At 46.2% G+C, this 16,265-nt stretch overlaps 2 protein-coding genes across 2 annotated transcripts in view; both read left to right on the top strand.

Annotated features, from left to right (window-relative positions):
* LOC146058576 (uncharacterized) overlaps positions 1 to 16,265 on the top strand; it is an 84,748-nt gene that overhangs the window by 17,762 nt on the left and 50,721 nt on the right. The window lies entirely within an intron of this gene.
* On the top strand, positions 5,861 to 9,080 carry LOC146058215 (uncharacterized). Its single transcript, XM_083170359.1, has 2 exons — positions 5,861 to 6,004; positions 7,175 to 9,080. The coding sequence occupies exons 1-2, from the start codon at positions 5,986 to 5,988 to the stop codon at positions 8,200 to 8,202; spliced, it is 1,047 nt and encodes a 348-aa protein (XP_083026485.1). The 5' UTR covers positions 5,861 to 5,985; the 3' UTR covers positions 8,203 to 9,080.

Genomic DNA, 16,265 nt, shown 5'->3' on the forward strand with positions numbered 1-16,265 from the left:
ACACTGTAACTCACTGTATTTAGCACATAAATAATACTACTATTAAAGGTCGCTCAGTGCACCACACACGTTTGTGTGTTTATAATAAATATATATATATATATATATATATATATATATATATAGTATGCAGAGTCTGGCACTCTCACGGTCTTATCAGTAAAGAAGACACAACACAGCAATGGTGGGTCAACGTTTCGGAAGTCGGTTTACTTCCTTTTTCAAGACAAGGTGCAATACAAAATACAAACATGCGTGTCTAACCTATAAGTGTACCTGGAGGGGTTGGTCTCATCACGTGCGGCGCTGGTCCGCCCTCGACCGCACCTCCGGCCCGGCATCTCCCAGGGGCGCATGGCTATGACGTCAGTCCCAGCTGGGAGCTTCTCAGTGCATCAGAGAGTGGGGGAGTGGCTGGACAGCGTCACTGTTTCCTGAGCAACCAAACAAAACAAAAGCAGTGCATAAGAACAGTCTGTGATATACGTGGCTGTAAAGAATAAAGTATATAAACAGTGCATAAATAAGGCTGAAAGTAACGGGTGAGTATAAGCATGGGATACACAATGAAAATATGCATGATATCCAAATTTAAAATGCATAAGCAATATAGTCGACAATGTAAAGTCGACATACACGCTCCTACTAAAGAGCAGTCGACATGCCTGTGTCGACAGGTGCAGAAAAAGGCAAATCTGCGCAAAAAAAATGCGCAAACATGGACAGAGAACCTGTCCATAAATATAAGGTATAAATGTCCACGGGACCACGGGAGAAAAAACAGTTAGAGAAACATATTAAACGAGAAATGTTCATTCAACCCCTTAGGGCTCACAGTGTCCAATGTATGAATCCATCGGGTCTCCAATTGAATGAGCCTCTTGCCCCGATCTCCTCCTCGAATATCAAAAGGCACATGATCAATAATAGTATGGCGGAATTGGGCCAGATTATGCTTGGCAGCAGCAAAATGTTTAGCCACTGGCTGGTCAGATTCTTTCTTGCTGTTGAGGGCAGCTCTGATGGAGTGACGATGCATGGCCATCCGCTCTTTAAAAGAACGGATGGTCTTGCCCACATAACATAAGCCACAAGGGCATTTTATAAGATACACAACGTAAGTGCTGGAGCACGTGAGAGGGTATCTAATAGAGAATCTTTTCCCAGATAAGGGGTGTGTAAATGTCCTGCCAGTGATCATATGGCTACAGGTAATGCAGCCAAGACATTTGAAGCAGCCATCAGGTCTGCTCTGTTTAGGTGGATTTCTCTTAGTGACGTCGGTGCGTACGAGCATGTCCCTGAGGTTGCGTCCACGGTTGTAACATGGCATAATTCTGGTATTCTTCAAATTTTTAAGGTCACGGTCATTTTGGACCATGGGCCAAAGATGTTTGGAATTCTTCTTGATAGTCCGGTCTCCAGTATCGAACATCCTCACCCAGTGTATCCGGTCATCATTGCTCACAGTGGTATTCTTCTTCTGTAGTAAGGTGGCCCTAGGTATGTTCTTCAATTTTTCTGTGGCAGCATGTAATAGAGGTTTGGGATATCCTCTATGTTGAAATTTCTCACACATTTTATTAATGTTCAGTTCCAGTTGTTGGTCAGAACTGGTAATGCGTTTAGTTCTTATAAGTTGTGAGAACGGAAGACTTCTGATGGTCGCTGCAGGATGGAAACTCTGGGCAGAGAGTAGACTGTTGCGATCTGTGGGCTTTGAATATAGATCTGTACTCAAAGTCTCGCCATTATTGATGATGGTAACGTCCAGAAAATGAATTTCACTTTGGCTCATGGACATGGTGAACTTGATAGGACAGTCGCGTTGGTTAATGTCATCGATATGATTGATGAGTTCAATGTCTGACCCTTGCCACAGAAGTAAGATATCATCGATGAATCTACAGTAGAAGAATATCTTGGATTTCACAGATGATTGGAGGAACAGTTCCTGCTCAATGGTGAACATATATGAGTTAGCGTACGAGGGTGCGACAGGAGAACCCATCGCACACCCCGTACGCTGCTGGAAAAACTCCCCATTGAATAGGAAATAATTCCTGGTGAGGGTGAGTTTGAGTAGATCCATCATGAGCTGGATAGAAGGACCACCATAGTTGTCACTGGCTCCTAAGAGATTTTGCATGGCTTGGATACCTTCAGGGTGGGGAATACTGGTGTAAAGGCTCGTGATGTCGAGAGTGCAGAGCCAAAGATTCGTGGGTAGAGCAGGCAAATTTTGTAACTTGACGAGCAGATCAGAGGTGTCACGCAAATAAGTGCTCTGTTCTTGGACACAAGGCTGTATAAAGTGGTCTAAAAACTGTGCCACTTTAGAGTAAACAGAGTCACTAGCCGAGATTATTGGTCTCCCCGGTGGTCTAGTGGGATTCTTATGAATCTTCGGGAGACAGTAGATGATGGGTACTCTCGGAAATTCAATAATGAGTGCCTCAGCAATGTCTATCGGTATCAGATGATTGGTGGCTGCCTCACGTAAGATGGTGTCAAGTTCTTTGTTGTACTGAACAGTAGGGTCACAAGGTAATTTATCATAGACACTATTGTTGTTAAGTTGGGAGTACACCTCATTGATGTAGTCATCAAGTTTTAACAAAACTGTGCCGCCCCCTTTATCAGCTGGAATGATGAAGACATTATCAAGATTTTTTAGTTTTTTAATGGCCTGCCATTCTTCTGCTGATAGATTGGATCTAGTCAGTTTACGTGTGTCATAGGTTTGAGAACACACATTATAGTCCATGGTTTTGATGAAGCTGTTAATTGAAGGGTTGGGGCATGGTGGGTCGAATGTTGATTTCTTTTTAAAAGCAGAGTATTTAGAATCAGAAGGGGGATTTGCAGTTTTATCTTTGAAGAAGTCTCGTAATTTGAGCTGTCGGTGGAATCTGGCTAAGTCGACCTTCCAGCGAAAGTCGTCGAATCTGTTGGTAGGGATAAAGGAAAACCCCTTATTTAAGACCGAGATTTCGGCTGTAGTAAGAGTAATGTCAGCCAAATTGAAGATTACATTCTCTTCTTGCTGCCCTTGTTGGTTTTCGATCCGCTTGTACTGGCCTCCTCTTCTAGTGGGTCTCCGTCTCGCTCGCGCCCGGCGCGAGTCTTTACCCCTAAAGGGGGCTTGGTAGAATATTTGGCGGAGGAATCTCCAGTGTCACTATTGGAGGAATAGGTGTCACTATTATTTGGCCGATTGCGGTTTCTTCTTTTGGTGAATTTGCGGGCATATGGGTTGGGACCCCTTTCAGTATTATTGCCAGTGAGCCATCCGTAAACTTTATATTCATCATAATCACGGTTTACCGTGTCGAATTTCTTCTTTTTGAAGGCTGTTAATTCTTTTTTATATGAGGCAACAAGTTTGTCTAGTTTGTCAAGCCAGTTCTGGGATGTGTCTGACTGGAGTTGGGGTATCTGCGTCTCTTCAAAGGCTGCTAGCTTAGTCTTGGTCAGGGTTAATTCCTTCGCAGATTCTTCTATGACCAGGGTCATAAGGTCGAAAGAGCAGTTGTTGAGAACTGCTACCCACCGTCGGCAGAACTCATCATTGTATCTGCCTATGGTGGGTATGTTCTTAACGCGAAAGCCTCGCGGAATTTTGCGGTCGCGGTAATATTCTGATAGCGTGATGCCATGCATCAGAAAGTCCACTTCGCGCTTTTTAAGCTTTAGCAGATTGTTGAATATCTCATCATTCGATGTCGACTCCACTGTGTCAGCAAATCTTTCTTTAAAGAGCACAGCTTCTGATTCGCTGTCTGAGAAGCGAAGTCTCTCTCCCAATGGTAGCTGGATTCTATTGCCGGTATTTCTGCCCTGCCGGTCAGGCGCCGCTGCAGGTGCCGCCATGGCTGTAATACAATCCGTTATAAACAGCGTGGGTGGTGAAGACGTGAAGGGTTAAAACCACACTCGCTATACCTTATGTCCCTTAAGCAGGGAAATAGCGAGGGAGAATGTCCTTAGTAGCAAAGCACATTGATCTGTAACTTCAGTCACACAAGCGGGTGACAGATAAAGGTTAGGACGGTGCCATGCAGGATGACGGTTTCCTGTGTTGAAGAAGCCGGCTCCGTATGTAACTTGCAGAGGGCAGGCACTCAGTCGAATCAGGCTGGTAAATGCGCCGGGGTGCCGGAGGGGAGATGAATAGTATGGCACTCTCACGGTCTTATCAGTAAAGAAGACACAACACAGCAATGGTGGGTCAACGTTTCGGAAGTCGGTTTACTTCCTTTTTCAAGACAAGGTGCAATACAAAATACAAACATGCGTGTCTAACCTATAAAAGTACCTGGAGGGGTTGGTCTCATCACGTGCGGCGCTGGTCCGCCCTCGACCGCACCTCCGGCCCGGCATCTCCCAGGGGCGCATGGCTATGACGTCAGTCCCAGCTGGGAGCTTCTCAGTGCATCAGAGAGTGGGGGAGTGGCTGGACAGCGTCACTGTTTCCTGAGCAACCAAACAAAACAAAAGCAGTGCATAAGAACAGTCTGTGATATACGTGGCTGTAAAGAATAAAGTATATAAACAGTGCATAAATAAGGCTGAAAGTAACGGGTGAGTATAAGCATGGGATACACAATGAAAATATGCATGATATCCAAATTTAAAATGCATAAGCAATATAGTCGACAATGTAAAGTCGACATACATACATTCTCGAACATTAATAAAATGTGTGAGAAATTTCAACATAGAGGATATCCCAAACCTCTATTACATGCTGCCACAGAAAAATTGAAGAACATACCTAGGGCCACCTTACTACAGAAGAAGAATACCACTGTGAGCAATGATGACCGGATACACTGGGTGAGGATGTTCGATACTGGAGACCGGACTATCAAGAAGAATTCCAAACATCTTTGGCCCATGGTCCAAAATGACCGTGACCTTAAAAATTTGAAGAATACCAGAATTATGCCATGTTACAACCGTGGACGCAACCTCAGGGACATGCTCGTACGCACCGACGTCACTAAGAGAAATCCACCTAAACAGAGCAGACCTGATGGCTGCTTCAAATGTCTTGGCTGCATTACCTGTAGCCATATGATCACTGGCAGGACATTTACACACCCCTTATCTGGGAAAAGATTCTCTATTAGATACCCTCTCACGTGCTCCAGCACTTACGTTGTGTATCTTATAAAATGCCCTTGTGGCTTATGTTATGTGGGCAAGACCATCCGTTCTTTTAAAGAGCGGATGGCCATGCATCGTCACTCCATCAGAGCTGCCCTCAACAGCAAGAAAGAATCTGACCAGCCAGTGGCTAAACATTTTGCTGCTGCCAAGCATAATCTGGCCCAATTCCGCCATACTATTATTGATCATGTGCCTTTTGATATTCGAGGAGGAGATCGGGGCAAGAGGCTCATTCAATTGGAGACCCGATGGATTCATACATTGGACACTGTGAGCCCTAAGGGGTTGAATGAACATTTCTCGTTTAATATGTTTCTCTAACTGTTTTTTCTCCCGTGGTCCCGTGGACATTTATACCTTATATTTATGGACAGGTTCTCTGTCCATGTTTGCGCATTTTTTTTGCGCAGATTTGCCTTTTTCTGCACCTGTCGACACAGGCATGTCGACTGCTCTTTAGTAGGAGCGTGTATGTCGACTTTACATTGTCGACTATATTGCTTATGCATTTTAAATTTGGATATCATGCATATTTTCATTGTGTATCCCATGCTTATACTCACCCGTTACTTTCAGCCTTATTTATGCACTGTTTATATACTTTATTCTTTACAGCCACGTATATCACAGACTGTTCTTATGCACTGCTTTTGTTTTGTTTGGTTGCTCAGGAAACAGTGACGCTGTCCAGCCACTCCCCCACTCTCTGATGCACTGAGAAGCTCCCAGCTGGGACTGACGTCATAGCCATGCGCCCCTGGGAGATGCCGGGCCGGAGGTGCGGTCGAGGGCGGACCAGCGCCGCACGTGATGAGACCAACCCCTCCAGGTACACTTATAGGTTAGACACGCATGTTTGTATTTTGTATTGCACCTTGTCTTGAAAAAGGAAGTAAACCGACTTCCGAAACGTTGACCCACCATTGCTGTGTTGTGTCTTCTTTACTGATAAGACCGTGAGAGTGCCAGACTCTGCATACTATTCATCTCCCCTCCGGCACCCCGGCGCATTTACCAGCCTGATTCGACTGAGTGCCTGCCCTCTGCAAGTTACATATATATATATATATATAACAGTGTTACAGAAACAAGCAGAGGCACTCCAGCGGTCTTGTGAAAAGCAAAAGGTTTTACTGTGATACGACGTTTCGGGGATACAGACACCCGCATATACTGTGCTGTAGGATTGTGCCCTGAGGAAGGGGGTTATACCCCGAAAGCTTGGCTATGCTGAAATACACATCCTTGTTGTTTTGCTGAAAAATTGCCACCCGAGTGCCAATCTTTTTTGGATATTGTTTAATGTCCTAGGACCTATGGCAGGGTCCAGAAGAAGCCGGCGGCACTCAATTGGCTTGGGTGCGAACCATATTTACATAAAGCACAAGGGTTATACATACAGCCCTCTTACTCTGCTTTTTTCATTTGCACAGCACTTTAAGCGCACGTCCTGATGCAAATACCACGCACAGGTCTAGAAATGTTGACAATGACGCTGTATGTATAACCCTTGTGCTTATATAAATATGGTCTGCACCTAAGCCGATTGAGTGCCGTCTGCTTCTTCTGGTCCTGGGACTATATCTCTATATGAATATATGAGGAAGGCACCATGGCGCTTGCCCCAAAGTGAGTGCCGAACAAACATACCTCTATCTATCTGTCCAGGGAGGAGGCGGCACTCCAATTTCAGAAAATAACTTTTTAGTACTCATGATCATCCAGCTTAATCCTTTACAGTACATGATTAACACAGCATGGTGCGAAGTCAACGTTTCGGGACTTATAAACCCCTTTTCTCATGACTACCATGTATAGATTAATCCTCCTCTCTTACGCAGACACAGCATTGCCAACATCACTGTATTTTTATCTATGTAGATTTGATGCTTATAAGCTGATGTACATATGCAAAACTACACAGAATGTCTCGCACATGATGACGCGACCCATCCGCTGATGTACAGAGGGTTTATCTCAGTACTTTTGTCCCCAACAGGTCCGCACGCCTCCTCACACTATCCTGAGATGACGCATCAGTGCTCGGAGTGTCAGCAATGTTTCCCTAATCATTCAGCCCTCGTCACCCATCAGCAAACGCATAGTGCCAGTAATCTGTGTAAGTGCTCGGTCTGCGGGGTGTGTGTCAGCTCTAAACTGGCTCTTACCACCCACCAGCGATCTCACACCGAGGACAGAATGTTTCACAGTGGGAAATCCTTTCATCAGAGGTCCCGTCTCCTGTCACATAAGAGGACTCACACTGGTGAGAGTCCATATTCATGCACGGAGTGTGGCAAATGTTTTGCTTCCAGATCTGCTCTCATCATGCATCAGCGGGTTCACACTGGCGAGAAGCCATATAAATGCTCGGAATGCGGCAAATGTTTTGGCCAGAAATGTAGCCTGGAGAAGCATCAGCGCATCCACACAGGGGAGAAGCCGTTTCCATGCCTGGAGTGTGGGAAATGTTTTATAGACCAATTTGGTCTCGGCCTACATCAGCGCACTCACACCGGGGAGAGGCCGTACCCATGCATGGAATGCGACAGATCTTACATTAGCAGATCTGCTCTCGCCAGTCATCAGAAGACTCACACTGGGGAGAGGCCGTATCCATGCATGGAGTGTGGTAGATCTTACACAGGAAGAACTAATCTCATCCTGCATCAGCGCACTCACACCGGGGAGAAGCCGTATCCATGCCTGGAGTGTGGTAGATCTTACACAGGCAGATCTGCTCTCCTCTGTCATCAGAAGACTCACACCGGGGAGAAGCCGTATCCATGCATGGAGTGCGGCAGATCTTACACCAGAAAATCTAATCTCATCCTGCATCAGCGCACTCACACCGGGGAGAGGCCGTATCCATGCATGGAGTGCGGTAGATCTTACATAAGCAGAGCTGCTCTCCTCCGTCATCAGAAGACTCACACCGGTGAGAAGCCGTTTAAGTGCCCAGAATGCAGCAAATGGTTTTCATACAGATCCAACCTTGTTTTGCATCGGCGCACTCACACCAGATAGAGGCCGCTTGCGTGTTCCCAGTGTGAGCTTTTCTGATGGTTCAAGTCTTCGACGACATGAGAAGGACGGTTGTAGAAGATAAAAACAGCACGTCACATACATAACAAGTCTTAGATACGAACTGCGGGCAGACGTCTTTTCCTGCCAAACACAAGGAACTCTATCCCGCTACAAATCCATTGAAAAATGCGCATTGTGGATACAATAGAAAGCTCCCTTTTGAAAGCATGATGTGTTTATTTGGCTGACCACTGCATCTGCGTTCCTCAGAGTTTTCAGTTGCTTTATGCTACTTTAGAAGAGCTTGGACAGCCCATCTTAAGACCTCAGTCTGCTTTGAAATCTTTGCCTGGGAGAGACCTTGCTGATGCAGTACAACTACCTTGTGTCTTTTTGCTGTGCTCTGTCTTCCCGTGATTTATAGCCTGTGACCATGTTGCGTTGCAGGAGTGGCAAATGTAATGTGCGGAGAGTTTTAAATTTGGGTGTCCGTATTTACCCTGCACAGAAACCAAATAATTAATCCAAATTTATCTCTGCACGTGTTACATTTGCCCCACCTGCACTGCAGCATCGTTTTGTCCATTAGAGAGAAAAATGTCTTTGATAGACTCTCTGAACAAGGTTCTACAATCCTTCAACATCCCTGACACTGCAAGTCTACCTAGAAGAAATGATGCTTTATTGAAGACTAAGGACCGTCACACCAAATATTAGTTATGATTTACATTTCTCTTCTGTTCATTCACTTTGCTTTTCATTCATTGATAAAAAGAAACTATTAACACTTGTATTTTTAAATGATTTCTTGCTTTGTAGCATTTACACATTTGCCCAAAGTGTTTGCACAATAAAATACTCTGTTCTCCACTCAGCAAGAGGACTTCATTCTTCTAGGTGCTCTGAGATGGTATTGGGCCTTATTTTGTACTTATCAGGTGTTCATGTTGCACTGTCCATTTGTAAACCGGAATAATAAACCATTGTATTCTGGGCTACCATTCTAAAATTGTGGGACCCAGTATAAACTGAAGAAGACAGGGTTCTTTCCTCCAATGGTCCGGTAGTTGCAAAGAACCAGGTACAGACAGTGCGACCCTAATCTATGCTGCCTATGGTGCTTGTCCCGACAACGCATCGCACCTAGACGGACGGTGGCGCAATAAGCCGCACAGCATGGTGTTTGGTGTTACTGGATGAGTGCAATTCCAGAGATCATCCACCAGATGACGTTTTTTATAATCAACGCTGCTCATGAGTCAGATGCTTAATGCAATGCTATAGTGAAATAATTCACATTGCGCGTGAAGTCTCCATTGAAATGCACTATAGCGCAAGAGCTACTTTACTGTACTGTTCTGTATGTTAGACATTTTTCTCTGAAAATACTATTGCATAGACCTGCTTCTCATTACGCTATTTATAACGGTTTATCGGGATAAGGAGCGAGTCTACAGTATGGTTGAAATACTGTATATACTGTAGGCCAGACTCGGGTTAACAAAATGGCATAGGTTACACTTGTGTAAGGGCACTGATGTTCGTGCGTTTCGTTACTCTACTGTACACTTTACTGTACACTGGTTAAACAGGATGCTAAAGTGTTATTGACATACAGACTCAAGCTACCGGGTTTCAGCCAGGGCTTCATGGGAGCTGACATCTATGGAGCTATTGACGGCATAGGTTACTGTAACTATTGGGTTTCAGCCAGGGCTTTCTCCTTCCCTGAGAGACTGCTCTTTTCGCAGAGAGGGAAGCAGGCGTAAATGTAAATGAAATGCTGATACAGCACTTCACTCGCTTTGGCCAGGTGAAGGCACTAGAGAGAGAGCACGAGTTCTGTACAGTATGTTAAAGAGTTCACTACTACAGTATGCTGTGGATTGTGCGTATTGAGATGCTCGGAAAGTTAGTTATGGAGTTTTTATTCTTCACTCCATGGGAGACACAGGGCTGATGTTGGGTAGTAGTATTGGAGGAAGGACCTGGCACAAATCGGGTTAAACTTTTGCCTCCAGGCAGCCCAGGCTGCTCCTCCTCTTTACCCCGCCCAAGGCAGCCAGCTTTCAGTTTGGTGCCGGCAGGAGCCAGATGTACCTTTCTATAGCTGGGTGTTGCTCTAAGCAGCCTGTTTTTATATTTATTTGTATCTTAGTTTTTACACTGGGTGGCAGTGCCGGATTTCCACCACATTACTGGCAGTGTGAGGAGTTTGTCTTCCCGAGGGGAATTTCTGTCCCCAGGGGGAGGTGGGCTCTCCCCATTCGTCTCTCCCCCAGCCTTGTGGAGCCTTCCCACCCCAGGCTTCCCACTCCCTGTCTCACACAGAACCTTCTTTTGCGGCACTTCTGGAGAGTTGGGATTTCTTCCCATGTGTGCCTCTCCTCTATTAAGGTCAGGTCACACTTTTTTTCATACCACCCTCTGATGTGGTTGTTTGAACAGCTTAATTACAGATCAGGTAGAATCACTGCGCTTGCCTTATGTTGGTCAGTTTGGAGCCTGGCACTGCTTAGCCTGACCCTTTTGGTTCAGTGGCAGTAGATAGATGGGCTTATACGCTGCCAGTGTGTGCAGAGTGTTAGATATTGTGTAAAACGTCAGTGTGGACACCCTGAGGAAGGACAATAACGTCAGAAACGTGTTGGTGTAGAAGGACGCTGGACCCAGGAGTGACCAATATCCACCCTCAAACATCAGGGTACACCTCTCAATTCCAGCTCATCCTGGGTGAGAAGTATAAGATTGTTGTTTATTGGTCCTACCTGCTAAAGCTCCTATTTTTATCAGTATTATTCTGTTTTGGATTGCTGGATTAAATATCTTTGGAGAAAAGTGCTATCTCTTGCATCTTAATTCTGGGAGGATCCAAACCGAAAAGATACTGCTACGTGAACTTAGGGGCCAGTGTTCTGGTCAGTTGACTTTCGGTTGGAGCATGCTGTGTAATAGATGAGGTAATACCTATCCCCAAAGATACCTTTATGTGACTATAAGGACCAGTTCCAAGGTCAGTAACTTACCTACTGCCCCTTATGTAAAGTGTGATCCATAAAGTGAGAGCCACGGGATAAAAAGAAAACGTTATGTGCACATAGGGACCAGCACTCAGATCAGTGTGGTCCTGTAGGAATCCCTTGAACCCTCAAAGAACTACAAGGGGATCTAGAGAGAGTGTCTACAAACAGATATATATATCTATCCCTTATATGTAGATCAGCGCCTGGTTAATATCCTATTGTTTGGTGTTTTTGAGGATTTGTAAAGGAGTGGTGCTCCTTGGATAGGAAACCGACTGAAAGTCTGAGAGCGCAGTTAGACTGGAAAAACCTTGTATTGCACTTGGTGGGTCTCCGTTGTATGGTGGAATGCCACATTGGAGATTTTCAGTTATTTCAGTGGTCTCAAGGAGACTACGCATTCAAGTTTCAAGGTTGATATGCCAGCCTGTTCTTGGTTTCAAGCTACAACATGCTATAAGCTGTGCCTAGGGTTTGGATACTAAGCCACTCATTTATATATCTTGGCGATCATTAAACTGGGGACGAAGGCCCTATGCCTGTCACTGCTCTTAGATTATTTTTATTCTTCAGGACATGTCAGTGGCCACAGGCTAACAATGGGTAGTTGGAGTGGGAGGAAGCTTCCAGCACCCAAGAAGTTAAACTTCTTCTGCTTCGGGGGGCGTGGCTACGGCGGCAAGGGACTGAGACGTGTGGCGCGGGGGCTCCCTGGACACCCATCCTGAAATAACCTCCTGGTCCGACGGTCCGCTCCCCCTGAGCATACACATACCTGAGGTAACCCCCGCTGTACCCGGCGCACTGCTTGAGACTCGCGGGCGCTGCTCCTGGAGGCTGAGTGTGCAGTCGGCTTCCCCTGATATCTCCAGCACTTCCGGCCGCGCGAGGCTCCTGCGGCTGACGCGGATGGTCGAGGGTGAGCTGCGGCTATCGGGACTGGGACGGCCATCTCCCCCCGCTGAGTGGCTGACATATACCCGGGATAGCCCGGTGGCAGGCGCAGATAAGCCCCGTATCAGGCCGCAAATAAGGCCTTCCTATCCTCTGGAGCTCCGGCGGCCATATTGGAGTTGGCGGGCTGTGGAACAGTATATATAGGAGCTATACAGCACCCTGCTGTTGTTTCTGAGTGTTGAATAGCAGTGGCTTGGCTGTGTCATAGCTGTGGCTGCTATCTGCACGCAGTTTGATGTGCCCGGTCATTTGGACTTTTAACCCCCTGTCTGCCACACAGAACTTCCTGCTCACTGTCTCTCAGCTCATCCTATAAATTACACTAAGCCCTACAGCACCCCGCTGTTACTCCCGTGTCCAATAAGAGTGGCTTAGCTGTAGCATAACTGTGGCTGCAGCCTGCTGTCTATTTGCACGCAGTCGGATGTGAATTGTCATTTGGACTTTATCCCCGTGACCGCCACTGTCATACAGAACCTCATGCTCACGGTCCCTCAACACACCCTATATATTACAATAAGCTCTGTGCTTCACCAAATACCACTGCAACTTAGCATCCTGTCCACTGTTGTGGAGCCTGCCTAAAGGGTATACGGGAAGTTCCCACTCCTGCTTCCACTTACCATGGTGAAACAAAATCATACTCCTGCGGCCAAGCTGGCTAAATATGCAAGAGTCCCTGGGGCGCAGAATCAATCTGCATCTAATGTGGAGGACCCGCCTGATTCCGAGGTTCCAGCTGACCCCAAGGAACTGAATGCTGATGCACCACCTGAACCTGCCTCCTTACAGCAAATTCTAGATGCTATATCAGGTACGGAAAAGAGGCTGTCGGACAAGATCGAAAAAGTACAATGTGACCTGTCACTGCTCCGACAGGATGTGCAACGCATTCGTGAACGGGTGGGGGAGGTTGAGACTCGTGTTTCTACAGTTGACGTGATTGATCCCCTAAAAACCACGGTGTCTACTCTGACACAACAGGTCTCTACTATCCAGAACAAGTTAATGGACATGGAGGGCCGCTTGAGAAGAAACAACGTGCGGTTTGTCGGTCTACCAGAGAAGGAGGAAGGCTCAGCACCTGAGACGTTCCTGGAGGAATGGCTCCTAACAACGTATGGTAAAGAATCCTTCACTCATCAGTTTGCAGTCGAGAGGGCACACAGGGACCCTACTCGGCCTCCTCCACCCGGGGCCCCTCCTAGGACATTTATTGCGAAATTTCTACACTATAAAGACCGAGATACAGTACTACGGTTAAACCGCATCAAGGGCCCTATGACCAGGAATGGTGTGAACATCTCTACATTTCCCGACTTCGCCATGGAGGTGCAAAAGGAAAGGGCTTTGTTTGGGCCCGTGAAGCGCAGGCTGAGAGATTTGAACCTCCCATACTCCATGTTGTTTCCAGCCAGATTGCGGGTGGTGGCAGACGGCGAAACAAAGTTCTTCAGCAGTCCCCGTGAGGCGGCGGCATGGCTGGACCGCTTTGCACCCGGTGCTAGACAGCTGGCCCCGGCCTGATTCTCCGTATGACTGTGTGTGTGTGTGGTAAAATGTGGTTTTTCAAATCTTGATAATGACACAATGTCTTCCTCTCTATTGCAAATGGGTTGGGGAGACTCTAGAGATAAGTAGCTGTGGACATTGCCTTGCATATTTTTGATATTGCCGTTATCAGTTTGTTTTATATAAGTGATGCAGTTCCTGTTGGGTCTATAAGATTATCTATAATCTATGCTCTGGGGGGGGGGGGGGGGTTTGGGGGGATTTAGGGATCCTACTTATACGAATATGTGTCTGGGGGGCTCCCTTGCTTGTATTGGTAGCTATTACTTAATTGCCCTCAGAGTTTATTGGGGGAGGGAAATTATTGTATTTGCTCTGTTCCGATAGTTAGTTGTTTAGGGATTCAAGTATGCACTGTTCGGGGAGGTATACAGGGAAGGGGGGGGAGTTATTGTGGGATCTTCTCAGTTATATTTTTTTCTATCTCTTTTTTCTTTTCTTGTCTATACTATGTAGAGTATCATGCATTCTATTTTAATGTATATTGCTTATACCGGGGAGATTCAATGGTTCTTGGTTGGGTGATGGTGATGCACCTCACAACCCAAGGGGACTATCGAGGTGACGATCCTTATTACTGTGTTGTGCTTTTCCCTCCATGACGACACACCTCACTGTATTAACCTGGAATATCCGGGGAATCAATGATAGGATCAAGCGCTCCCTAATACTTAAGCTAATCAAACAATATGGCTCAGATATTACATGCTTGGTGGAGACCCATCTGGAAGGAAATAGGCTACTTTCATTACGTAGGCCCTGGGTGGGCTGGGCTTATCACGCCTCTCACACCACACACTCCGGGGGGGTTTCCATTCTTATAAAAAAGACGGTGCAGTTTGTACTAATTTCTGTTAAAACAGACCCTCTGGGACGATATGTTTTCCTGCACTGTAAAATACACTCCCGACCTTTTTTTGTTCTGGCAGTCTATATTCCTCCTCCCTTTAATTATGAGGTCTTGAGGCATGCTGTTACGTTTGTTTCCCAGTCGCCTGACACGCCAGTTATATGTCTTGGGGACTTTAATAACCTAATGAATCACGGTTTAGATAAGTGGAGACCTCCTGGCTCTGTCCGCCTCGAGGACTGCCCATCAAATTTTGCAAATTACATTACATCGCTTGGCCTGGGGGACGCGTGGCGTGTTAAACACCCGGACGCGGTCCAGTTCTCTTGTTACTCCAGGACTCACCACTCCTTTTCACGAATTGACCTTGCCCTGGTCTCCTTGTCCCTGTTACCTAGAATTGTGGATATATGCTACAAGGCTAGAGGTGTTTCAGACCATTCTCCTCTCATGCTGACAGTGGATGTGGAGTGCCGGAGGGGACAGTCCCACTGGAAACTACATCCCTCATGGTTGCTCCAATTTGGTGAGACCTCGGATCTCCAAAATCTATGGGAGGGGTACTTTAATGATAATGTGGGCTCAGCTACTGTTCCAATGGTTTGGGAATCATTTAAGGCATATATGCGAGGCACCTTGATATCTAAGATTGCATCTCTCAAGAGGTCTGCTAGGGCTAGGGGTGAAGAACTGGAGGAGAGGTGTCGGGACCTGGAGATTAGATATTTAGACAGTGGCCTGGAGGGGACTAGAGTGGAGTGGGACCTGGCACAAGCTGAGTGGATCACACATCTAGAGGACCGAAATGCCCGTAACCTCCTATTTAGATCCCATCGCATATATATGAGTGCTGATAAGACAAGTAGTCTTTTGGCACATTTGGTACATTCGGACCGCCCCGCAAACTCGGTTTCCCAGATCTATAGACCTGATGGTGTACTGCAGACCTCTACTGTGGATATAGCCGGAGTATTTTTTAACTTTTTTCAAGATTTATACAGTTCTAGACTGACATGTTCGGAGGGGGACCTCTGTAGATACCTAGGGTGCATTGAATTATCCCTGTTATCCACTGAGGCTAGAACTTCTTTGGATGCCCCTATTACGGTGGCCGAGGTTGAGGTCCGCTCCTTTTCCGGGGGGAAGGCCCCGGGTACCGATGGCATACCGGTGGAGTTATATAGGTCAAATTTAGACCTGTTTGCCCCCAAACTGCTAGATTTATTTAATAGTCTTTTTGACCTTAATGTCCTGCCAGACTCTATGGGCAGTATTCAATGTGAAAGTTCTCCGTGCATGGAGAGCGTTTTATTTCGCTCTCCATGCACTCTCCGTGTTCCGGAGCCTCCTGCTCCCACTATTCAATGTGGCTGATGCTCGCCGCCACTCGCGGCGAGTCTTAACCCCTGCAAAATTTAAAAAAAAAAACCTTTTAGTTTAAAAGTTCACATTCCAGCTCTCCATTAAAAGATGGAGAATTGCTACACGGAGAGAGACGGAGAAAATCACTTAGAAAGACGGAGAATATTTCACATTGAATAGGGTTGCTCGCTTTTGGAGAGCAAAATGCTCCGTCCAAGGCGAACAAAGCACAAATTCTCCATAAAACACGGAGAACTTTTCTCATTGAATACTGCCCTATGTCGGAAGCGGTCATAATA

This window comes from Crinia signifera, chromosome 2 (genome assembly GCF_055691185.1).
Source record: "Crinia signifera chromosome 2, ASM5569118v1, whole genome shotgun sequence".
NCBI classification, from domain to species: domain Eukaryota; kingdom Metazoa; phylum Chordata; class Amphibia; order Anura; family Myobatrachidae; genus Crinia; species Crinia signifera.